The following is a 27,312-nucleotide window of genomic DNA, read 5'->3' on the forward strand; positions in this document are numbered from 1 at the left end:
TGCAAGAAAGCAAGCATATGAGCTTATATAGCATCAGCCAAAAAAAAAAAAAATTAACACAACCATTCCCTCTAAATGTTTGTCCAGTTCCTCCTTCAATTTATTAAGCTATCAACTTCCAAGACAGATGGAAGTTTGTTGCAGCATTTAACCACCCGCTGGCTAAAGGCAAATTTCTGAACATCTATTCTATAACTGTCTTTCCTCAATTTGAATTTATGCCCCCTTAGCTTCTTAATCTGAGCAAGTGGAAGAATCCCATCAGAATTCAGCATGCTCAACCCATTCAAGGCCTTATACACCTCAATCAGATCACCTTGCAGGTGCCTAGTCTCCAGCCACTGAAATTTGCAGAACTTAAGCCTCTCTTGGTAAGAGGATCCCTTCATTCCCCTCACCAATCTTCTTGCCCTTCTCTATACATGCTCAAGCAAATCCACATCCTTCCTAAAATGAGGCCTCTAGACCTGTACTCAAGGCGTGGCCTGACCACTGCCTTATACAAAGGGATAATCACCTCCTTTTCCCTGCTAGCAAATTCCTGTATATCATTGATAAAACCCCATGACCTGCTCTTGCAGCCTGTCTGCATTGCTCAGAAAACATTATATATCTGACTACACAATTACTCCCAGGTCTTTTTCATTTTCTACCACCCTAAGTGTAATACCACATAGTTGGTACATTCATCTGATGTTACTTCTACCAATATGCAGTACTTTGCATTTGTCAATGTTAAACTTCGGTTGCCACTTCTCAGCCCATCTGCTCAAATTTTCTATATCCCGTTGCAGTATCACACTGCCATTACTGTAATTAACAACCCTGCCAACCTTTGTATCATCTGCAAACTTCGGACACTAAGCCTGATATACCTTCATCAATAACAATGATAAATATAAAAAACAACAGTGGGCCCAACACCGAACCCTGTGGAATTCCACTAATAACATTAGTTCATGAAGAACAGTGCCCATTTATTACCCTCTGTCTTCTCCCACTCAACCATCCTTTTATCCATTGTAGCAACTTACCCTTAATACCATTCTGCTCCAATTTGTACAGTAGTCTTCCATGCGCAACAGTGTCAAAAGATTTCCTGAAATCCAAATATATGATATCAAATTAATTTTTTGCATCCAGTTCCATTGTAACCACATCATAGTATCCAATCAAATTTATCAGACAAAACTTTCCCTTAACGAACCCATGCTGTGTCTAAATTATTAATAGCACAGTCTTGTCTAGATGATCCTGCAATGCATCTTTAACCAGTGACTCCATTATTTTACCCGGAACTGAAGTTAAACTAACTGGTCTGCAATTACTCGTGTCACCCTTCGATCACCCTTTGTGAATTGGGGATACATTTGCACATCTCCAGTCCGTGGGGACCTCCCCTGAGTCCAAGGATGCTCTCATAATTATGGCTAAAGGTTTGCTTAGTTCCTTTAATATAACTGGATAAATCCCATCCACCACAGGTGTGCCTTTCTTATGTTTAACTTCAATAATTTCTCCTCCACTTTGCTCTCAGTTATTACAAAATCATTAAGCACCCTGCTACAATTTGATAACCTTCTGGCATTTTCCTTCCTTAATAACTCCTCATGCTTAATGAGGAGTTATTAAGGAAGGAAAATGCCTAATGCATTATGCATAAGGCATTATGCCTAATGTCTTAATACTCATTCAGTTTGTTTGCTCTCTGAGCAGGATCATCAACTTTTTTTTTTTTTTTTTTTTTTTTTTTTGGTAGTTGTTGGCGCATCGGCTTCTGTGGCCATAGTGCACCTCCCAAAGTTTTTACAGTACTTTGATCCAAGCCTGAGGCGGGATTCGAACCCGCGACCTTTGGGTTGCCAAGCAGGCACTAGGATCATCAACAGTCGAACCACTGATATCAAGTGGACCAATCTGATTCATCCACTTTCTTTTGAGTCTATATAAGTAAAGAAATCCTTGCTGTTTTTCTTAGCATCCTTTGCCAAAGATTTTTGTAATCTGCCTTTGCTTGCCTTATCTCCTTTGTAACTTAATTACAGACTAGCTTATATCTGCCATAGGTTATAGCTTATATCTATCCCATTGCAGTAGAAGATATCTATCCTGTTGCAGATTGGAGACCAAGATGCACTCTTCTATAAACATGAGATAAACAATACCGACAAATCACCGTAACACGTATGATGATATTAGAGAAGATTATATAGAAAAAAAATAATACCAGTTTTTAGCATTATCAGTGGCAAATATTGCAAGAAAGCAAGCTTGTACAGTAGAAAAAAAAAAAAAAAAAAAAATTATCCTTACTAGCTTCCGATTACTGCTCTAATATTATTCTCCCTGATTTGAAAGGGGGGAGTTCCACCTCGTGTTGGGTATTGCTACCAAGTATACGGGGTGGTTGTTGTTATGTCTGGTGTTCCTGTTGGTTGAGGAACTCTCTCACTATCCTACAGGTGTTCAGGATTGTGACTTTCTGGAGTTCCTTATAGGTGTTTGCTGGGAGACCTATTGCTGCTAGGCTGTGGTGTTCGCTGGGAGACCTATTGCTGCTAGGCTGTTATGTAGGGTCTTTGGCACCATACCAGTGGCAGACATACTGATCGGGATGGTTGTTCCTTGTTACATATGCCACATATCTTTAATCTCCTGTCTTAGGTTCATGTACTACCTGATTTTTTTGCCATGGGTTTTCTGCAGGTTCCCAGTGTTGGGTACAACTATGTCAATCACATAGGTAGCCTTTTCCTTCTTGTCCAAAAAGGTTATGTCCAGTCTATTGTGTGGGACTGTCTTATCCGTTATTATGGCACGGTCCCGGTACAGCTTGTGGGTTGGGGTCTCTAGTATTGCCTGGGGTTCGTACTTGTAGTACAGTATGCTTTCTTTGATCAACTGGTATTTCCTTGCTAGCTTCCGATGTATTATCCTGGCTACCTGGTCATGTCTATGAGTTAACTCAATCTGGGTGATCACCTTGCATCCCGCAGCGATGTGTTGAATCGTTTCTGAGGCCAGGTGGCATCGTCAACATGTGTCATCAGACACTCCAGGCTTCTTGGAAATGCATTTTCTATAGTTTCTGCAGTTGATTACCTGGTCTTGGATGGTGAGCATGAATCCTTCCATTTTGGGGAAGAGTGTCACGTTTGTGAGCAATGCATTGGATGCAATTTTATGTATTTGAACTTGATGGAGATCACTGTAGTGCCTGCCACGGTGTCTTTTTTTCCCCATCGTTATAGCTTCATTTGTGCCTCCTGGTTGGGAGGGGACTCCTCACCGAGGTTGAGTGGAGTATACCACTTGTCTATCTTCCTTATTGCCTGGTTGAGTGCTGTTGTATGTCTCTGAAAATAATCTTTCAGGTTAGCAATCGCTGTTTTCTGTTCTCAATGAGGTCTATCGGGCCCCTTCCTCTTTCTTTCCGAGCAATTGTCAGTCTCTCCACGGCTGACTTTGGGTGGTGTTGGTGGCTATTGATCATTACTGTTCTTGTCTTTCTTGTTATATCCTCCAGTTCAGTATTCGTACAATCTATAACTCCGAAGGAGTATGTTAGCACTGGAACTGCATAGGTATTTATGGCTTTAACTGTGTTCCCTCTGTTCAGCTTTGCTTTGAGCGGGCTACTGAGTCTCTGATGGTATTTTTTTGTCAGGCAGGCCTTCATCTCCTTGTGCTGTAACTGCTGAGCTGGCATCATCTCAAGTATTTGTATGCCTTTACCTCTGCCATGGCTTTCATCTCTTTACCAATTTTCAGCTGGTAGAATCAGTTGATTAATTTTCCCTGGTGTAATCTGTGGGTCTTGCATTTGTCTAGAACAAATTCCATCCTAATATCATTGCTGAATTCTTTGGTGATCCGGAGTAATTGCTGGAGTTGCTTCTCGGTTGCCACATAGAGCTTGATGTCATCCATGTTCATCAGGTGGGTGAGGGTGTACAGGTTCTTTCTTCCTTCTTTGAGGTTATATCCGTACTTGCTGCTGTTCAGCATGGTGGATAGCAGGTTAAGTGCTAGACAGAACCACAGTGGGCTCAGGGCATCAACCTGAAAGATTCCTCTCCTGATGGGGATTGGCTTGGTTGTGATATTCTCGACCTTAATGGTGGTACTCCATTTCACCATCATTTCTCCTAGGAGGTTTGTCACTATTGGATTGACTTTGTAGATGTTCAGCCTCTAATTAGCATTAGTATTATTAGTAAAGGCACACGATGCAAGAAAGCAAGCTTATATAGCATCAGCCAAAAAAAAAAAAAAAAAACCCCCTTCTCATTATACCCATCCACTCGCTAAAAATGTTTGTATAGTTCTGCCTTGAATTTATTTAAGCTATCAACTTCTACAACGACATTATTATTTATTATTATTATTAGCCATATGGTGCAAGGAAGCCTGAGGTTTATGCTGCACCAGGGGGGGGGGAATTCTGAATTACCCCCAGAGAGAGAGAGAGAAGTAGAAGGGAATCATCAAGAAAAAGAAGAATGATGATATCCAGCTCAGGACCCTGGGTGTGCCAAGCCCATACTCACCAGATGTGAGCCCCTGGGGTTAATGTGGAAGTTTGTTCTACAGTTTACAATGCACTATAGCACTAGCATTGGAAGAGGCATACGATGCAATAAAGCAAGCTTGTGCAGCATCAGCCAAAAAAACACGCTCCGATTTCACCCCTCCTTTCGTTCCAAATACTTGTCCAGCTCAGCTTTAAATTCATTTAGGCTATCAACATTCACAACAAAAGCTGGAAGTCTGTTCCACCAATCAACCACCCGCTGGCTAAAGGCAAATTTCCGCACATCTATCCTACATCTGTCTTTACTCAATTTGAATTTATGCCCTCTCAGGTGATTATTCTGAGCAAGAGGAAGAATCCCATCAGCATTGAGCATGCTCAAACCATTCAAGGCTTTGTACACCTCTATCAGATCACCTCGCTGGTGCCTAGTCTCCAGACACTGTAATTTGCAAAACTTATGTCTTTCTTCATAAGAGCAACCATTTGTTCCATTCACTAATCTTGTTGTCCTTCTCTGTACTCGTTCCAGCAGCTCTACATCCTTCTTGAAATGAGGCCTCCAAATCTGTATACAGTACTCTAGGTGTGGCCTGACCATTGCCTTATACAAGGGAATAATCACCTCCTTATCCCTGCTAGAAAAATTCCTATATATCATTGACAATACATTCCTCTGGTACCTCTTTCAATATAACTGGATAGATCTCATCCACCCAAGGTGCCTTTCTTATGTTTATCTTCAACAATTTCTCCTCCACCTTGTTCTCAGTTATTACAAAATCATCTAGCTCACTGCCAGAGTTTAACTGACCCCTGGCATTCCCCTCCCTAAATAACTCCTCATGTGTGAATGTAGATGCAAAATACTCATTTGGTTTGTTAGCTACTTGAGCAGGATCATCAACAGTTGAACCATCGATATCAAGTGGAGCAATCTGATTCATTCCCTTCCTTCTTTAGTTTACATAAGTAAAGAACTCTTTGCTATTTTTCTTTGCATCCTTTGCCAAAGATTTCTTGTAACCTGCCTTTGCCTGCCTAACCTCCTTTGTGACTTGGCTACAGACCAACTTATATCTATCATAAGCTTCTGTGTCACTTCTGTGTTAATTTCCATTTCACCTAATAGGTAGCTATGAAGCATGGAGTTGAAGGCCCTGCGGTAATCTTTGTAGGCTGTGTACATGTTGCGGCGCTTCTTGTAGGCTTGCTCCATAACTGCGGCATCTATGGTTAATTGCTCCTTGCATCCTTTGCTCAACTGCTTGCATCCTTTCTGCTGCTTGGCCATTATGTTGACCACTTGGATATCAGACCACTTAGCTCTCCAAGTGGTCTGCTATCTTCTTGGTTATGCAGCTCGTCCGGATCTTGTACATCATTGGGATCCAGGTGATTGGTCTGTATTTTGCCAGGTCAGATATGTGATTCCTTGAATGAGAAACTTCGGGATTGTCTCTCTCTGTGTGCCTTATCATTTGGGTGAACTGCTCTGCCAGGTGCTTGTTTGTGCAAGTGATCTTTTTGTACCAGTAGGTGTGGACGTTATCTATTCCTGGAGTTCACCACTTGTGAGAGTTCCTGATTGTCTTTTTTACTACTTCTTCACGAATATCCCACTCTCTCATCTCTTGTACATCCATGGTTTACTTGAGTTCTGGTTCTATCCAGGGGACTCGGCTGTTATGTCTTACTTCCCTGCTCCAAATGTTGCCCCAGAACTCCTCAATCATCTTCCTGTTGGGTGATCCTTTCCCTTCTTTCCCGTCTTCTCCAAGACTCCTGAAGAAGCCTCATTGGTCCTCATGGAAGATTTGGTTGTTTATTTTCCTCTGGAAGCGCTCTTTGTATTGGCATAGTCTTTTGATGAGTGTGAGGAGGTTCTGCTTTAGTGAGTCCAAGTACTGTCGTATTCTCTGATTTTTTTGTCTCATGTTTGCTGTGGACACTGCCTCTCTTGAGGATGCTCTTCACTTTTCCAACCAATCAATTTAACCCCAGGGGCTCACAACTGGTGATTATGGGCTTGGCACACCCAGGATCCTGAGCTGGATTTCATCATTCTTCTCTTTTTCGGCGATTCCCTTCTACTTCTGACTCACTCTCTCTCTCTCTCTCTCTCTCTCTCTCTCTCTCTCTCTCTCTCTCTCAGGGTAATTCAGATTTTTTTTTTTTTTTTTTTTGCAGGTGCAGCATAAGCCTCGGGCTTCCTTGAATCATATGGCTAATAATAATAATAATAATAATTTCTTACTCCTATTACCCCATTGGTATTGGGTCAATTGGCCTATCTTGACTCTTAATTTTCTATTTTCTGCTGAAGTATTATTATTATTGTAGAATAGAAGAATCGGGGCTGGTACTGCAATGTTTTCATGCTTTTCCACTCATCTCCATTAGAAAAACCATCTCTCTCTCTCTCTCTCTCTCTCTCTCTCTCTCTCTCTCTCTCTCTCTCTCTCTCTCTCTCTCCTTCCACCATAAACATTATTTTAACATTTCTTTTTAGCATTTTTCAATGTCTGACCTAATCACTGGAAAATATAAAATTTCTATCCAACACTAAAGAAATGCTGGCAACATTCCTGTTTATATAAACATGCTCTTATTATATTCCTAACAATGTAAAATATAATTTAACATAGCTTCTAACACTGATACCCAAAATAACATCATATAGAAAGCACAAATACTTACCTGATACTTGTAAAATTTCATAAGATTTACCAAGAGAGTTATTAGCCAAACACACATAACTACCAAAATCTTCAACTGAGATTTTCCTTATATGCAAAGTATAGGTATTGCCTGAATTTTTCAGGCGAACTGAATCTGTCTCATAAACAGTGGTATTGTCACCATGGAGCCAAGTGACAGTTGGTACTGGTTCGCCTCGAACAGAGCATGATAATTTTATGCTGTTACCTTCTCCAGCATGCACCCAATCTTTTATAACATTTATTTCTGGAGCATCTGAAAGAAAATAATAAGAGATGAACAAATAAATTCATGTTTTTTAAAATATCAAGTTATTTATTTACTTAAAATCTAAATGCCTTTCTTTTTTTGTAGATCCATAAAAATATATAAAATCTGAACATATCAAAAGAAATATTCAGATTTCATTTATTATTTCAATTTAATTCTAAAAATTGGCGACTATTCACGGATAATTGGGAAAAAAAAATTTTCCCAGCATGACATCCCCTAATTAATAGTAGATTTGTTTTGTAAAATTGGAATTCATTTGAACAAAGGAGGTACAAGAGTTTTTGCTAGTTTTTCTTAAAATGTCTTAAGAGTCCAGGGCTAATTCAGGGAGTAAGCATTAGCATTAGTAGAGGCATTTGATGCAAGAAAGCAAGCTTATGCAGCATCAGCCAAAAAAAAAAAAAAAAAAACCCACTTCCACTTCACCCCTCTGTTCGTTCAAAATACCTGTCCAGCTGAGCCTTAAACTTATTTAGGCTATCAACCTCCACCACAAGGGATGGGAGTCTGTTCCACCAACCAACCACCCGCTGGCTAAAGGCAAATTTCCGCACGTCTATCCTACATCTGTCTTTCCTCAATTTGAATTTATGCCCTCTCAGGTGATTTTTCTGAGCTAGAGGAAGAATCCCATCAGCATTGAGCATGCTTAAACCATTCAAGGCTTTATACACCTCTATCAGATCACCTCGCTGGTGCCTAGTCTCCAGACACTGTAATTTGCAACACTTAAGCCTTTCTTCGTAAGAGCACCCCTTTGTTCCATTCACTAATCTTGTTGCCCTTCTCTGTACTCGTTCCAGCAGCTCTACATCCTTCTTGAAATGAGGTCTCCAGACCTGTATACAGTACTCTAGGTGTGGCCTGACCATTGCCTTATACAATGGAATAATCACCTCCTTATCCCTGCTGGAAAAATTCCTGTATATCATTGACAATACTCCATGAGCTACTCTTGCAGCCCGTCTGCACTGCTCAGAGAACTTCATATCTGCCTGCACAACCACCCCCAAGTCCCTTTCATTCTCTACCACTGTCAGTGTAGTACCACAGAGTTGATACGTTGCTCTGGGGTTGCTGTTTCCCATGTGTAGTACTTTACATTTGTCAATGTTAAACTTCATTTGCCACCTCTCAGCCCATCTGCTCAACCTTTCCAGATCCTGTTGCAGCAGCATAGTGTCAGTAGTGTCCTTGACAACCCTGCCAACCTTTGTATCATCTGCAACCTTGGACATTAAGCTTGATATACCATCATCAATATCATTTATAAATACAGAAAACAATAATGGACCCAACACTGAGCCCTGAGGGACTCCACTAATAACATTAGTCCACGATGAGCAGTGTCCATTAATTACCACTCTGTCTTCTCCCCCTCAACCACCCCTTTATCCATAGCAGCAATTTGCCTCCAATGTCACACTGCTCCAATTTGTGTAGCAGTCTTCCATGTGCAACAGTATCAAAAGCCTTTCTAAGATCCAAGTATATAATATCAAAGTTATTCCCTGCATCCAGTTCTTTTGTGACTGCATCATAGTATCCAATCAAGTTGGTCAGGCAAGACTCCCCCTTAACAAAACCATGCTGTGTCTGAGCTATAACTGAAGTTTTGTCTAAATGATCCTGCAGTGCTTCTTTAACCAGTGACTCCATTAATTTTCCTGGAACAGAAGTTAAGCTCACAGGTCCATAATTACTTGTGTCAGCCTTTGAACCTCCTTTGTGAATTGGGGTCACATTTGCACATTTCCAGTCTAAGATCCAAGGAAGCTCCCATAATTATGGCTAAGGGTTTGCTTACTTCCTTTGCTGCCTCCTTTAATATAACTGGATAGATCCCATCCACCCCGGGTGCCTTTCTTGTGTTTATCTTCAACAGTTTCTCCTCCACTTTACTCCCAGTTATTTCAAGATTCTCTAGCTTACTGCTAGAGTTGAATACACCGCTGGCATTCCCCTTGCTGAATAACTCCTCATGTGTGAATGTCGATGCAAAATATTCATTTAGTTTGTTAGCTACCTGAGCAGGATCATCAACAGTTGACCCATCAATATCAAGTGGACCAATCTGATTCATCCCCTTCCTTCTAGAGTTTACATAAGTAAAGAACTCTTTGCTGTTTTTCTTTGCTTCCCTTGCCAAGGATTTCTCGTAATCTGCCTTCGCCTGCCTAACCTCCTTTGTAACTTGGTTGCATATCAACTTGTATCTATCATAGGCTTCTGTGTCATGTGTTAATTTGTAAGTATCCCATGCATTTTTCTTCTCTGCCATATGCCTCATTAGTTCATCTGACATCCATTTTGGCCTAAACCTTGAACAATATTTCTTAGTTGGTATGTAAAGCCTAGTAGCTTCCAAGATAAGTTCTTTGAATGCTTCCCATTTTGAATTTGCTGTTGGTAACATCATCAGTTGGTCCCACTGTATAGAATTTAAATACTGTCTTAGTCCATCGTAGTTGCCCTTACGTTACCTCTTTGAGTAAATCCCACTTCAGCACACTGTGATCACTGCCACCTAGTGGTTCATTTATCTGCAGATTCTTAATGCATGAAGAATCACTGCTGATAATCAAATCAAGAGTATTACTCCCTCTAGTTGCCTCCCGAACATGCTGATGTAGAAAACAATCATCCAATAAATCCACAAAAGCCCTGCTAGTGTGTGAGTAACCAGCCCCCAAATTCCAGTCAATATCTGGGAAATTAAAATCTCCCATTATAAGACTCTCTGATTTACTGGCCCACTCTATTTCCCTGTATAGTTCCTTATTATACTCATCAGAGTCATTAGGCCTATAGCACACTCCTACTCTCAATTTTGATCTCCCAATGCTTATGTCACACCAAACTGACTCAACACTACACTGTCCAGCGATGTCGACTGGCTTCACTTCCTTGGTTTTTATGTGTTTCTTAACTAATAGCATAACCGCTCCCCCCTTCCTATCCTGTCTATCCTTTCTGTAGACGTTGTACTCCCCAAACTGCAGTTCTGCATCCCTTATATCTGTGTGACACCACGTCTCTGATATCCCAACAATATCTGCCTTTGATGTTTTGAGCAATACTTCAAATTCATCAAATTTATTTACTAAACTCCTAGCATTGGTGTACACGCAGGTATACCTGCACCTGTTTCTATTCTTAGCTACCCTAACACAACCCATGTGTTTACTTGTACCCCAATGGCTCCCAGCAGTCTCTGAAATACCATGCATCTTGTTTTTCAGGCTTCTGCTCATTCTAATAGAAGCAGTGCAAGAATCTCTTTCACCTCTGCCAGTGGCTACTGTCAATCTATTAGTCTTTGTATGTATCCCTCCAAGCTAGCAGTTTTCCGACCCACCTAACACTGCCTCGATAGCATCAGCAAATATTCTTGCACCCTTTCTATTTAAGTGTATCCCATCCCTGTAGAAGCAATCTCTCCTGTTAACAAGTACAGTCCAGGCTGAAAAAACTTCTACCCCTTGAGCCTTGCACAATCTTTCCAGGGCCGAATTGATCGACAAGGCTCTCATCATATACTCCCTCCTATCGTGTCTGGGCAGAATTGCAGACACTTTCAAATTCAACCCTAATTCTCGGCTTTTGTTCAACAGTGACCTGTACTTGTTAAGTAATTCTGCCAGTCTCCTACTCTTAATATTATTAGTGCCAACGCGTACAACTATATCACCTTTTGTGCCCTTAAAAGATGATATTCGCTCTACAACGTCATCAACCTTTGCCCCTGGCAGACATACCCTGGTCCTGTTCCACCTATCTTTTTTTACAAAGCATGTTCCCCATTTCCCTGACAATAGAGTCACCAACAACTACTAGTTCCTTCGGGACCAGCGCATTCTGCCTAGGGGGCTGCCTCTGTGTTGCCTGATGACCAAGTGCAAGCTCTGGCATTGATGTGGGCAGCTGAGAGCTTGATGGGCCCCTCAATTTAGTTTCTTCGAGGGCATCCACCCTGTCCTTCAAGCTCTCATATAGGCCCACAAGAACGCCGAGATGTTAGCATTAGCATTAGTAGAGGCATTTGATGCAAGAAAGCAAGCTTATGCAGCATCAGCCAAAAAAAAAAAAAAAAAAAAAAAAATAACCACTTCCACTTCACCCCTCTGTTCGTTCGAAATACCTGTCAAGCTGAGCCTTAAACTTATTTAAGCTATCAACTTCCACGACAAGGGATGGAAGTCTGTTCCACCCACTAACCACCCGCTGGCCAGTACCTAGGGACGAGCGGATCCGGCGACCACCCGGGCCATGGAATGTACGGGGAATGAATTTCGATAATGTTTTAATTTAAATATAAAAAAAGTGGTTGTTTTTAAAAATAATACTTTAAGTATATAAAAAAGTTCAATATTGCTTTATTTATATTTCAATAAATTTGTTCAGTTTATAATCAGATTTTCAAGATGTTAAAAAAAATGAAAGTTTGCCTATTTTATTTTAAATCTAGTTTTAATGCTACAAGAACTTACGATAATGTAGATTCCCATTTAAAACTGTTTGCTTTGCTCTGAATTAGCATTACCATTAGTAGAGGCATATGATGCAAGAAAGCAGGCTTACGCAGCATCAGCCAAAAAAAAACACCCCCCCCTCCCATTTCACCCCTCCATTCGTTCGAAATACCTATCCAGCTCAGCCTTATATTTATTTAGGCTATCAACATCACAACAACAAACGGAAGTCTGTTCCACCAACCAACTACCCGCTGGCGAAAGGCAAACTTCCGCACATCTATCGTACAACTGTCTTTACTCAATCTGAATTTATACCCACTCAGGTGATTATTCTGAGCAAGAGGAAGAATCCCATCAGCATTGAGCATGCTCAAACCATTCAACGCTTTATACACCTCAATCAGATCACCTCGCAGGTGCCTAGTCTCCAAACACTGTAATCTGCGAAACTTAAACCTTTCTTCCTTAAGAGCAACCCTTTGTTCCATTCACTAATCTTGTCGCCCTTCTCTGTACTCGTTCCAACAGCTCTACATCCTTCTTAAAATTAGGAGTCCAGACCTGTATTAAGTACTCAAGGTGTGTCCTGACCATTGCCTTATACAAGGAGATAATCACATCCTTATCTCTGCTAGAAAAATTCCTGTATATCATTGACAAGATACCATGAGCTACTCTTGCAGATTGCTCTGCTCAGAAAACTTCATATCTGCCTGCACAATTACCCCTAGGTCCTTTTCGTTCTCTACCACTGTGTAGTACCACAGAGTTGATACATCACTCTGGGGTTACTGCTTCCCATATGTAGTACTTTACATTTGTCAAAGTTAAACTTCATTTGCCACCTCTCAGCCCATCTGCTTAACTTTTCTAGGTTCTATTGCAGCAGCGTACTGTCATTAGTGTCCTTAACAACACTGCCAACCTTCGAGTCGTCTGCAAACTTGGACATTAAGCTTGATATACCATCATCAATTTCATTTATAAATACAGTAAACAACAATGGATCGAACACTGAACCCTGAGGGACTCCACTAATAACATTAGTCCACGATGAGCAGTATCCATTGATTACTACTCTCTGTCTTCTTCTCCCACTCAACCATCCCTTATTCATAGCAGTAATTTCCTCCAATGCCACACTGCTGCAATTTGTGGAGCAGTCTTCCACGTGCAACAGTATCAAAAGCCTTCTTAAGATCCAAATATATGATATCAAAGTTATTCCCTGCATCCAGTTCTTTTGTGACCACATCATAGTATCCAATCAAATTGGTCAGGCAAGACTTTCCCTTAAAAAAAACCACGCTGTGTCAGAGCTGTAACTGAAGTCTTGTCTAGATGATCCTGCAGTGCTTCTTTAACCAGTGCCTCCATTAATTTTTCTGGAGCAAAAGTTAAACTAACAGGTATATAATTATTTGTGTCGCCCTTTGTTCCTCCTTTGTGAATTGAGGTAACGTTTGCACATCTCCAGTCCATGGGTACCTCCCCTGAGTCCAAGGAAGCTCTCATAATTATGGCTAAAGGTCTGCTTACTTCCTCTGCTGCCTCCTTTAATATAACTGGATAGATCCCATCACCCCGGGTGCCTTTTATATGTTTATCTTCAACAATTTCTCTTCCACTTTCCTCTCAGTTATGACAACATCATCTAGCTCCCTGTCACAGTTTAATTCAACTCTGGCATTCCCCTCCCTGAATAACCCGTCATCTGTGAATGTAGATGCAAATTACTCATTTAGTTTGTTAGCCACCTGAGCAGGACCATCAACACTTGAACTATCAATATCCGGTGGACCAATCTGATTCTTCCCTTTCCTTCTAGAGTTTACATAGGTAAAGAACTCTTTGTTGTTTTTCTTTGCACCCTTTGCCAATGATTTCTCATAATCACTTTTGTGCCCTTAAAAGATGATATCCGCTCTACAACGTCATCGTCCTTTGCCCCTGGCAGACATATCTTGGTCCTGTTCCACCTATCCTTTTTGAACAATATGTTCCCCGTTTCCCTGAGAATAGAGTCAGCGAGAACAACTAGTTCCTTTGGGACCAACGCATTCTGTCTTGGGGGTTGCCTCTGTGTTATGTTATGATCAAGTGCAAGCTCTGGCGTTGATGTGGGCAGCTGAGAGCTTGATGGGTACTTTGTAAGCTATTTAGATCATTCGAGGGCATCCACCCTGTCCTTCAAGCTCTCATATAGGCCCATAACAACGCTGAGTTGTCGCCTGAAACGATATCAATTACAAAATATTACAACTGCATTAAATGAAATCAAGGAACAGGCCAAAGGAAAAGATGCAGAATTGCAGTCTGAAATACAAGGTTTATTAATAGAAATTACTTATTTCAAGTGTTTATTATCAGTGTAGTTGTTTGGTATGAACCATTGAGTATTGTAAATAAAGTAAGTAAATCCATGCAAAGTAGTACAATTGAAATGACCACTGCAATTATATTGATGGATCTCTTTGTCAACTAACGAATTTAGAACATCAAGATTTATTTAAATTCTGCCTGGATAAAGCTACAGACATTGAAACTGAGTTGGAAGTACCGTCAGTGTTACTAGAAGTGCAAGTTTCTAGAAAAAAGCTCGAGTTTATCTACGAAACTTCATCAGATGAAGGCTCTATTGATGCAACCAAATGGTTTGAAACGGAATTTTTTAATATAATGATCGATGTAGCTATCATTAGCTTACAAGAAAGATTTGGTCAGATGAATGAAATATTATTATTATTAGCCATATCGTTCAAGGAAACCTGAAGCCCACGCTGTACCAGCCAAAAAAAAAATTCCCGAGTTACCCTGAGAGTGAGTGAGAGAGAGAGAGAGAGAGAGAGAGAGAGAGAGAGAGAGAGAGAGAGAGAGAGAGAGAGAGAGAGAGAGAGAGAGAAGACTGATGATATCCAGCTCAGGACCCTGGGTTTGCTAAGCCCATACTCACCAGATGTGAACCCCTGGGGTTCCTCGGCTTTTCATCTTATTCTAAAATCAGGAAACTTAATGAATTTATTTGAAAGTGCAAAAAAACGAAATGTGCGAAGAAATTCTCACTGGCGAAAACGGGAGCAGCAATATCAATGCCAAAGAGTTACGTCAAGAAATCCAATCTTTGCAACATGTTTTAAAAGAAAAAAAAAAATTGGTTGTTTAAAATTATTGACATTTATTTATCAAAATTCTCATATGCATCTTTGGCATACTTCATATCCTCTGCACGCTGCAAAAGATACTTTGGCGTTTTTTCCAAACTCCCCCTTTTTGGCAAATTTTGGAACTAATCCAGAATGTTGTAATAAAACAACATCTCCCCTCGGTGCTTCTACCAATTTGGCATGTGGTTTCCTTGGAGCAGCTTGTTGCCTGATATCGATACACTCCTTGCATCGCGCACACACAAAGACATCCCCCTTGGCAGTATCATGTCCCGTACCCGATTGCTCTGCAAACAGTGCATTTTATAAGGCTGTGAGTCAGAGGACAACTGCCCCCCTCAGTTCTGCTCTGAGCCACAGCACTTCCATTAGCTTGAGCCTTTTGCTTTGCTGCTCTGGTCTGAGTCATGATTCTATTAATTTATTATAATTAATTATGTTATGTTATTAATTATGTTAAATAGAATTAATTATATTACGTTTGTAATCTAAGTCGTTATACGTATTTATTTAAACGTACAATTTAACTGCTAACGAAATTCAACTAACAGAAGGGAAGTCATCAGAATGATATAGATTAGTGACGTGGCTAAAATCGCCCTTACACCTTCTCTACAAGTAGTTGTGTCTGACATATTACCTCATGCAGAGAAACAATGAATAGGTACAAAAACCACCATCAGTCACACAGTACCAAGAAAAAAAATATTTCAGCAACTATAATAGATAGGGTCAGGGTTGTAAACAGCCAAAAAATACACAAAACTTAATTTGTCTACATTGAAAGTGCTAGGAGTACTATAAATAAATTAAATGAATTTGAGCTTTTCATTAGGTTAACCAATGCCGATATAGTATTAATAGTGGGATATGATGCAAGAAAGCAAGTTTATAAAATACCAGGCAAGCAAAAAAAAAAAAAAATCTACCCACATCACATGCCCATTCTCTCCAATAATTTATCTAGTTCTTTCTTGAATTTATTCAAACTACCCATTTCCACAACAACATATGGAAGTTTGTTCCAAAACTCAATAACCCACTGGATGAAGGTGCACCTCCACATCTATTTTGCAACCATCCTTCCTCATTTTGAATTTATGCCTGAGCAAGAGAAAGAATGACATCAGAAATGAGCCTGCTCAATCCATTCAGAGCATTAAACACCTAGATCAGATCACCTCACAGGTGCCTAGTCTCCAGATGCAGCAATTTACAGACTGAAATATTTTCTTGATAAGACCACCTTTTCATTCCCTTCATCAATCTAGTTGCCCTTCTCTTCACCCATCAACAGATCTACATCCTTCCTTCCTAAAACGAGGCCTCCAGACCTGTATGCAGTACTCAAGAACAGCCTAACCATTGCCTTGTATAATGGGATAATCACCTCCTTATCCCTGCTAGCAAAATTCTAGAATATCATTGACAAAACCCCATGATCTGTCCTAACAGTCTGTCTGCACTGCTCAGACAACTTCATATCTGACTGCACAATTATCCCAGGTCTTTTTCATTTTCCACTAGCCTGACTGTAGTACCACACAATTGGTACTGTTAATTTCAGATTACTGCTACCCAGATGCAGTACCTTGCATTTGTTAATGTTGAACTTTTACTGCCATTTCTCAGCCCATCTGCCTAATTTTTCTACAACTTGTTGCAGTAGCATACCTGCTACTACTGTCATTAACCACTCTTCCAAACTTTGTATTATCTGCAAACTTAAACATTAAGCCTGATATATCTTCATGAACATTACTAAATATAAAAAACAACAATGGGCCAGCAGGCCAATATCAGTAACTTGCCCTTAATGCCACATTGCTTTAATTTATACAGTAGTCCTTTATGTGAACAGTATCAAAAGCTTTTCTGAAATCTAAGTATGATCCCAAAATTATTTTTTGCATCCAGTTCCTTTTTAATATGTCATAGTACCCAATCAGAATGGTATGGTCAAACAAGACTGCCCCTTAACAATCCATGCTGTCACTGCAGTATAACTGCATTCCTCTCTAGATGGTCCTGCATTACTTCTTTAAACAGTGGCTCCATTGGTTCTCATCAAAAATCCAAACTTCATCCAAAATTTGACAGTACAGAAATCATAGCAGGTAGACCCCAAAATGTCATAAAATGGGTAGTTTCAAAGAGATCTCTATGGTGAAAGAAAAAGAGGATGACCTCAATTTCAATAGAGAGGAGTAGTGTAGATTGAGGTACTTCTTAGGTTCTGTTATCTGGAGAAACACCCATACACTGTTGAATATGAGTTTATTATGGGAAGAATTCAGGGGATTCGTGCTGGAAGCTGAAAATCCATTTGTTTCAGTGGAGAAGTTCCACGTTGTTATTTGTTATGTTATTATTTGGCTTTGAGGAGCATTAGCAACTAAGGCCATATTGCTCCGGGAATATGCGGTGGTCATTCCCTGACCTTTCCACATCCTTCGTATTTGGTGGTGACGGGCTCGAACCCCGGTCTAATCAAGAAGCGTGTGCTACGCACTGCTGCTCCTTCCCACCTGGCTACGGAGGCGCAGAAGTTCCACAAAAGAAAGAAAGATGCCTAAATGAATGAAAAGTGAGGTTAAGATGAGTTTTACTGAACAAAAGATAAAAAGAATGGGATACTTACAAATTATCTTGAGATACTAATTTATACAAGTATTATAAACAAATAAGTAATAAATCCACTGATGATACAAAATAGGAGAAAGCTGAATAAGAGAAATCAATAGCAAAGAGAGCTAAAAATGAAGACAAGGAATTCTTTTCCAGGAACAAAAAAAAATAAAAGAATAAATCAATAGGACCTTACTTGATTAAAGTGAAAAAAAGTCTTAGAAAGCAGATAATTCAGAAAGTGGCTGATAAGCTGAATGGGTACTTTGCAGTAATCTTTACACCTGAATGACCATTTGAACCATGAGAGAATAGTGACAAGGACTCAGACTGCTATAAATCATGTGACACATCAATCTCAAAGAAGAATATACAGGAAAAACTACTGAAGTTGAGCAAAGGTAAAAACTTCAGGAGTGGATGGTATATGAGAGTGCATCATCCTGTTGGGGATGGTAACAAGAATATTAGTAGAGTGTACAATGATTTGCACTCGACTGGAGAACTAATGGCTCCTCAACCCACAATGCAGAGATACAAATGACAAAAAAGTAATGCAATCAATCATCTTGATAGGAATGGTATGCATAATGCATAGCTGCCAACTTTTTACTTTCAAAAAGCTAGATATTAGTTATTTGTAGACAAGAGGAAAACAGGAAGTTTTTTTGGCTGAAACAGGCAAAAAACAGGTTTTATGCAAAAAGCAGTTCTTCCAAGAAAAGTAGGAGGTTTTTTTAAAGTCTCCACACTGCATTAGTTTAAATTTCATTGAAAAATATACACTTTTTATATTGAAATACAGAATTATTTACCAGTATAGTATACTTAATATTTTCTCTCTGTGGAATTCTGTTTGGATTGTCTTTTAGAAATCAACTGATTCTGACTGCTTCTGATTGATTACAAACTTTGAACTTCTTCAGAAATGTTAAGTGAAAAGTTTTGTTTATAACAATGGCACTACTGTTCAGACTTGGCTGTCAAGAGAATTTCCAAAACTACACCAGAAAGAGAAGATCTAACTTTTGTTTATTTTCCTCACCTAGTTAAATATCCTCTGACACTTTAATAATACTGAGAAGTACCGGAAACTTGCATTATACAATAACAAATTTGTTTCCCAAGTATTATTATTTAAGTTAAATAATATTAAATTTAACACTTCTGTTAATCCACTTGCTATCTATAAATTCTAATTGGAGCTAGCAGACCTTTGGTCTTAGGGTTTTATAATAGAATGTTAGTTGGTTGCTAAACTAAGCCTTATCAAAACTCACTGAAAACGTAATCATACAGCTTATTCACTTCTATGGTACAATGTGTAAACCTTGCACTAACTTTTTTTTTGTTTGTTTGTTTGTTATTTTTTTTTTATTAGCACATGTTGAATAAAACAGCTTATGTTAATCTGGCAGCGGTGGCACAAACCAGACTTACAAAAATGGTAGTACGGCATCTGACATGTACCAATTTTCTTTTTTAATTTCTAGAAAAAATTTGGTATTTTTTTGAATTATACTTTGCTATTACCAGCATTTCACCTTTTCTGAATGGTATGCAATATTTGTTGTATGTAACTTTTCATTTTTTTAATAAACAATGAAATATTTTAAAAAATCCTGTAATTTTTTATTGTTATTTAAAAAAAAAATCAAGAAATGTATTAGTTCTGCTAAAAATTAAAAAAAAAAAAAAAACACGAACCTGTCCATTTTCAACTTGAAAATGGTCATTAAGAAAATGGAATTTTAAACAGCTGCATGCATATATATTTCTGTTTATTATATATATAACAAATACTTCTAAATTTTTTAATATGTGTTATATATTAGATACTTTTATTCAATTCCATTTTTAAATTTTTTCAAAATTTATTTCACCTTTGGTGAAATAAATTATGCACACCAAATTTGAAACAAACATTTCTCACTTCCCACAGACTAGCATCCAAAATTTTTCCTTTTCCCATCTTTATCTATAAGAGAGCAATAACAAATCTTTCAGCAATGAAGGGGTGGGAAACTGTAGATGTTTATTTAACTCATAAGAAAGGAATACAGTAACCTTGGACTTTAGACAAACGTGTAATTGAAAACTTGATAGTTAATAGTTATTTTGGCATCTATCAAGTCCCACATTACCCTATAAGAAAACAGTTACAAAGAAAATAGGTGACATGACAGGTGTTAACATTCATTTACTCTGCAAAAATCTTTAAAAAATTCAGGAACAGCTGCAGTACAAATTTGATTATATTTAGGAAGCTCAGAAAAAAATTCAGGATTTTTTATCATTAAAGGGTAATACCATGGACACTATTTCTGAGAGGCACTTGTCAGGTGTTGTGCCACCACTGCAGGGTTAAAGTTTTACCACATCAACTTCATTTGACATTCATGATGCAGTGCCACTCTCATTGTCTCTGTACATGATGATCAGTCACAATTACAAAAGATCTTACTGATCTTTTGTAATTGTGACTAATTATTGTCAAGATGAGGGCAGTGTTTTGGCTCATATTTCTAAACTCTATTGGCAATGCGAGTTAAGAGTAGCAAACATGTAATTTATTTTCTTTGAAAATAAATCTTTAATTATATTAGTTTTTGATAAACTTTTTCTTTTATTCACTTTTACTGCTTTCTAAATTGAAAGAGGGTATCATGTATGACCCATGTACATCATATTGGAAATGAAAATCTGCATAATAAAGTTTGCCCTTTTTTTTTTTTTTTTTTCCCCCAACTGAACAATTACAGCAAGCAATTCTGAGGTATTTTCCACAGCCATATTCTTTAACAAAATTAAGAAACATTCCCATTTTAATACTTTTACTATTTTTTTGCAAAAAGGAAAAAAAATGGGTGAGGGGGAGAGAAACTGCTTTTTCAAAAAAAGTCGAACTCTGTGGTAATACAATAATCAGGCAAAGGTGTAAAATTGAGTCAAAAAGACAGATTACTTATCATAGATCAACAGAGCTGGCATCTATACTAAATGGATCACAGCATGAGTTTATGAAGGGGGAAAACCTTGTCTGACTAATCTAGTTAGCTATTATAACAAAATTAAATAATTGGATGTTAAAAACAACTCTGGCATTATTCACTTTAACTTCAGCAAAGCTTTTAATATGGCTCCCCATTGAGATTCTTCACTGAATCAAGAGCTAGCTAAAAGAAAGGAGACAGAAAGCAGTCATATACAGATATTCCTCAGTACGGAACCAGTGTAGCAAGTGGAGTCCCTCTATTCCTCAGTGATCAGTATTGAGGCCACTTCTATTTCTCATCTTCCTTAATGTGGGAGTACAGGGAAAGTTGTCAAAGTTGACTGATGATTTAAAGGCAGAAATTGTTAATGACCAGAAAATGCTTATATGGTCTAAAAAAAATATTAGCTGCAGTTTAATGCTTCTAAAGGTAAGGTTTTACACCTGGAGACAATATGAGTTACTTAAAAGCTAAGGAAGTAGAATTAAGTGTTCCAGGACAAAAAAAAAAAAGACTTGGGGGTTACAATTCAGTAAGACAAAATTTTCCAAGCAGTGCAAACAAGTGGCTAGAAAGGTACATGGTATTCTGTCTATGATATATAGGACCTTCACAAGTTGGGAAAAGGATGTCACTGCCTCTTTATAATAAGACATTGGTGTGGCTGCATATAGAATATTGTGTTTCGGGTCTAGAGGTCATAAGAAAGGCAGGACTTCGAGAGAGGGCTGAATGAAGGACACAACCAAACTGGTGAAGGGGAACCTGACATAAGGCATGGCATTTTCACTGGTAGAAGACAAAAGAACCATGGAGCCCCAAATATAAAATTTTAGGAGATAACAGAAGGCGTTATACAACATTTTCATGCAGTGTGTTTTAGATCACTAGAATAAATTTGGTAAAGTTCAAAACAGAATTGACTAACCACGTTTTGGTGATAGGGAAGATATAAATCACAGATCCCCCCCCCCCAATGTTAAGCAGAAAAAGTCTGCTCCTTTATATCATTACCAATATAATACTGATACTAATTTTAGAGTTGTTCAGAATGTGAATATCCATAAAATATTCAATAATTTCAAATAGCATTCAATGTTTGTAACAAAATAACTGACAAAATACCTTTACATACATACACAGAACTTTGACTTGAATGACTGCACTTTCAGCATTTCCCACTCCATTGCTAGCTGTACACTGAAAAATTCCTGAATTTTCACTTTCCACAGAAGCTATATTTATATTTTCACCTTTTATTTCTGTAAGCCCATCAGGAAGCTGGCCTTTCTAAACAATAAACATAAAAGATAATGAATACCATATAATTTTTATAATTCATTGATCATGAAGAGCCCAACTGAAAAAAGTCACTGAAAAGAAATTGAGCAAAAAAATAAATAATTTATCGAATAGTAAAATTTCCAAACCAAAATCCACCAAATGATGAAATTACTGAACAATAAATTATGAAAACAAAATATCACCCGAATAATTTCACTGCTGAACAATTCAAAATGATAAAATCACTATATAATTATTAACAGTTAACTGAATTAAGAAATAAATAGTTACGTAATGGATATTTACAGTTAATCAAATGAAGCACAGAATAGTGAAATCAGCAACAATTTATCAGGAGAGTGTTGCATATAGTTAAACAGCATGTAAAGTTTCTTGCAATTTTAGACTGCTTTCCAAAAATGTAAAACACACTTATAGCAGCAACACCTATACTGCATACCAGCCAGCTACAAGAAATCTGAATCTGTAGATTCTTTGCATATAGAGATACAGATCCAGTTTTATAGTGAACAAAACATTTGGAAGTATGGTTCTGGAAGAGCATTCTAAAAACCTTACTTCCAAATTAATGATAATCAATTAATGGAAGTCAAATGATGACACTTGCTTTTTCATGTGTTTTAGATTAATATACTTAGTGTGATGGCCACATAAATTACATCACTGTAATTTTTCTCCTGAAAAATGTGTTATAACTGAAATAACTGCCCTATAGCCTCAAATCTGCTATACACTGATTATGCATTTTATAGATAAGAAAATAAATTAAAGAAAAAACTATTTAGATATGTTTATTTACAACTAATCACAGAAATATACTGCAGGCCATATAAATGCCTTTTCATCCAATGTTTGAAATTGACATTATGTAATAAAACAGAAAAAAATATACCAGCAGCAAACAAATGTGGTTTTGATACCAATAGGTCTTCTATAACAGACAGAAGTTAGATCGAGAGTTAGAAAAAAAATATTATATAAAAGTTAGATCTAAACTGAATGTAGCATTTACCATCCAATCAGTGGAAGTTAAATTTGGGTTCATTTACAGATTCTTCCTGCAGAATTATCCAATTAGTATTTTGTTGGCTCACTAAGAGCTTTAATTACTGCCTTGCATACTGTCTGGAATTGGGTGTATCACATACTTGATATAATTGCTTCTCAGTTCATCATACCAGACATGAATAATGATTTCTTGCAATTTTATCATGATTAATGACTTTTTAGCATAAATTTTAGCATAAATTTCAAGCAGGTTTAAATAGGGACTATTTCCTGGTGATGATAAGGATTGAGTATTGCAATCTCGCATGAACTTCTTCCCCTAAAGATAAAAAAAATAAATAAATAACAGCCCAAGTTAAAATTAACATACTAGCAACTATATTAAATGATTATATAATGTTTACAGTATGGCAAAGCACACAATCATATTGAAACACACAATTTTCTGTTCCTTGATAATCATGGAGACAGACACTTCAAAACTCTGTATTGTGCTGTACTGAAGACTTTTCCATTTCAGTCCAGTTCCAGAATTCCATTTGATATCTCCAGTTTCATATTTCTTTTAAGTAACCTTGACACAGTACACTGCTGGTTACAACCAACTTTTGCAGCGATATGACAACTAGAAAAGCCATCCTTATCAAGAGCAATATTCATACTTTCCTTTCTTGGAGTTAACCAAGTGTATGTCATACTGCTGCTGAATAGGAGTAGTATGGCACACAATGCACATTTTTTCTTTTTTTTTTCCTTTGGACTGATGCTTCATAAGCTTGCTTCCTTGTGTCATATGTCAATAATAATAATATGAAACTGGAGATCAACCTGGTGTCAGAAACAATCCAACACATTACCGCAGGGTGTAAGGTGATCACCCAGACTGGGTACACTCATAGACACGACCAAGTAGCCAGGATTACATCAGAAGCTAGTGAAGAAATACCAGTTGCCCAAAGAAAGTGTACCATACTACAAGTACGAATCCCAGGCAGTACTAGAGACCCAAACCCACAAGCTGTACTGAAACCGCACTATAATAACGGATAAGACCATCCCGCACAACAGACTGGACATAGCCCTTGTGGACAAGATGGAAAGGCTACCTACCTGATTGACATAGCGGTGCCCAACCCTAACAATGTCCAGAAAACCCATGAGGAAAAAATTAGGAAGTACACAAACCTGAGACATGAGGTCAAGGAGATTTGGCATATCCAAGAAGTATCGACCATCCCGATCATCATGTTAACCACTGGTATGGTACCAAAGACTGTACATAGCAGTCTAGCAGCAATAGGTCTCGCAGCAAACACCTACAAGGAACTCCAGAAAGTTGCAATCATGAACACCTGTAGGATAGTCAGAGATTTCCTTGAACAAAAGTAACACCAGTCATTACAACCGCCCTGTGTACTTGGTAGCAGTACCCGTCACAGAGTGGAATCCCCCAATCAGGGAGAAATAATATAAGAGCAACAATAATAATAATAACTCACCAAGGGACAACATCAATACAAACAGAGCTCCAAGAGGAAAATAAACAACCAAAGCAGAGGCCGATTAGAACCTTGTGGAGAGTCACAGACCACCTCAATCGGCACATAATACCGCATTACCTCGACAGCAATAGCATTAGCATTAGCATTAGTAGAGGCATTTGATGCAAGAAAGCAAGCTTATGCAGCATCAGCCAAAAAAAAAAAAATAAAGTAAAATAAATAAATAAAAAATAACCACTTCCACTTCACCCCTCTGTTCGTTAAAAATACCTGTCCAGCTGAGCCTTAAACGTATTTAGGCTATCAACTTCCACGACAAGGGATGGAAGTCTGTTCCACCTACCAACCACCCGCTGGCTAAAGGCAAATTTCCGCACATCTATCCTACATCTGTCTTTCCTCAATTTGAATTTATGCCCTCTCAGGTGATTATTCTGAGCAAGAGGAAGAATCCCATCAGCATTGAGCATGCTCAAACCATTCAAGGCTTTGTACACCTCTATCAGATCACCTCGCTGGTGCCTAGTCTCCAGACACTGTAATTTGCAACACTTAAGCCTTTCTTCATAAGAGCACCCCTTTGTTCCATTCACTAATCTTGTTGACCTTCTCTGTACTCGTTCCAGCAGCTCTACATCCTTCTTGAAATGAGGCCTCCAGGCCTGTATACAGTACTCTAGGAGTGGCCTGACCATTGCCTTATACAAGGGAATAATCACCTCCTTATCCCTGCTAGAAAAATTCCTATATATCATTGACAATACTCCATGAGCTACTCTTGCAGCCCGTCTGCACTGCTCAGAGAACTTCATATCTGCCTGCACAACCACCCCCAGGTCCCTTTCATTCGCTACCACTGTCAGTGTAGTACCACAGAGTTGATACGTTGCTCTGGGGTTGCTGTTTCCCATATGTAGTACTTTACATTTGTCAATGTTAAACTTCATTTGCCACCTCTCAGCCCATCTGCTCAACCTTTCCAGATCCTGTTGCAGCAGCATAGTGTCAGTAGTGTCCTTGACAACCCTGCCAACCTTTGTATCGTCTGCAAACTTAGGTCTTAGGTCAGAGTCATAGATGTGGCATATGGAACAAGTTGTTGTTGTTGTTATTATTTGGTTTTTAGGAGCATTAGCAACTAAAGCCATATTGCTCCGGGGATATGAGGTGGTCATTCCCTGACCTTTCCGCATCCTCCGTATTTGGTGGTCACAGGCTCAAACCCCGGTCTAATCAAGAAGCATGTGCTACACACTGCTGCTCCTACCCACCTGGCTATGGAGGCACCCATGGAACAAGTAATAACAATCCCAATAACTGTGTCAACCACCAGCACAGTGCCAAAGAGCCTCCACTAGCAAGTGTTCTCCACGAGAGAACACTTGCATGGAACTCCAGAAACTCTTCTGTAGTTCCCATGCACTTTTCCAGTATCGTCATGGGGCAATAAAAAACCCCATAAAGGATAAAAAGTCTTTTTATATAATAATAATAAAAAACAAGATGAAGCAACACTACTCTAATATTACAGAATGATGATGTTATATCACGCTAGTTTTCTGCCTGGTGTAATAGTGTCTGGAGATGACATAATTTTACCTATTTTTTACCCATAGAGAATTATTTAGGAAATATTAAACTTTATGACAGTAATGTTTACGTGGCCACCTCTGTAAGTTTTAGGGTTTTAGCATTGTTGGTGTGATTATTTCACAGATGTAAAACAAAACTGTTATATCAGTGTTTTTTTACATATGTGTTGTTAGTGTCATGTTGCCTTATTCCAAGATACTCGAATATCAGGATTCAGATTTCCTCCTATTATTTCTGATCAGCTTTGTTCCAAAATTAAGGATACCTTCATAAAGAAAAATAGACAAAGGCAGACGGCAATCAATTATTGCGCAGAAGTTTCTTCTGTCTAGTTCACATGAGGAACAGGGCCTATCTTTGGAGTATTTGGTCCCTAAGCAAAATATTTTCTGGGGACCCTACGCCCTACTTTAATAAAAAAAAATAGGGCATGGGGGCCTTCAGAAAATTAAGATTACACAACCAATATAAAAATTTAAAACAAATATATGATTTCTGAAAATCAATACAAATCTGAACATACTGACAATGCATGCATTTTGACTAGAAGCTACATTACAATTGGAAAGTATACTTTATTTGGTTGGCAGAACCTGATTCATTTTATAAGGAACACGGGCACCAATGCTCGTCATTATGCTACTGGATACTGCATATTTTGGCTGTGTCCCTTGCCACTTACAGCCCCCCCCCTCAGAGTACGGGCCCTAGGCACATGACTGGTTTGCCTAGGCCTAAGATAGGCCCTGATCAGAAATGTAAAGATATCACATTTAACTTTTTTTTTTCTTTCATCAGATTTTCACTTAATCAACTTCACATCCTTACTGATGTTCTGTTAGCTAATCATATTATAATAATATGAATTTTTTTCACTTTAAGTGAAACATACTGGATTAATGATATCTCTCCACATATCACAATTAGCTAAACTGCTTTTAAATACAGTAGAGTCGTGATTAACCGAGACTCGTTTAACCAAGATTCCGCATTATCCGAGGTGAACTGTCAAAAAGTTGTGTATACTTTGTCATCAAAGACAAGAGTGCGTATTTCAGTAAAGAGAAGAAACATAAAAGGTCTTTTACATTTGATCTTTTGATCTGATCTTTC

General features: G+C 38.4%; 1 protein-coding gene across 1 annotated transcript in view; it reads right to left on the bottom strand.

The window, feature by feature from the left end:
• LOC150084536 (protein amalgam-like) overlaps positions 1-27,312 on the bottom strand; it is a 350,510-nt gene that overhangs the window by 88,002 nt on the left and 235,196 nt on the right. Inside the window, exons 5-6 of the mRNA XM_090376474.1 lie at positions 21,931-22,081; positions 7,235-7,510 (exon numbers count right to left, since the gene is read on the bottom strand). Coding sequence (XP_090232600.1) covers positions 7,235-7,510; positions 21,931-22,081 — 427 coding nt within the window. The remainder of the gene's footprint in view (positions 1-7,234; positions 7,511-21,930; positions 22,082-27,312) is intronic.

Source organism: Mastigoproctus giganteus, chromosome 6 (genome assembly GCF_048544385.1).
Source record: "Mastigoproctus giganteus isolate SK-2022 chromosome 6, ASM4854438v1, whole genome shotgun sequence".
Classification (NCBI taxonomy): Eukaryota; Metazoa; Arthropoda; class Arachnida; order Uropygi; family Thelyphonidae; genus Mastigoproctus; species Mastigoproctus giganteus.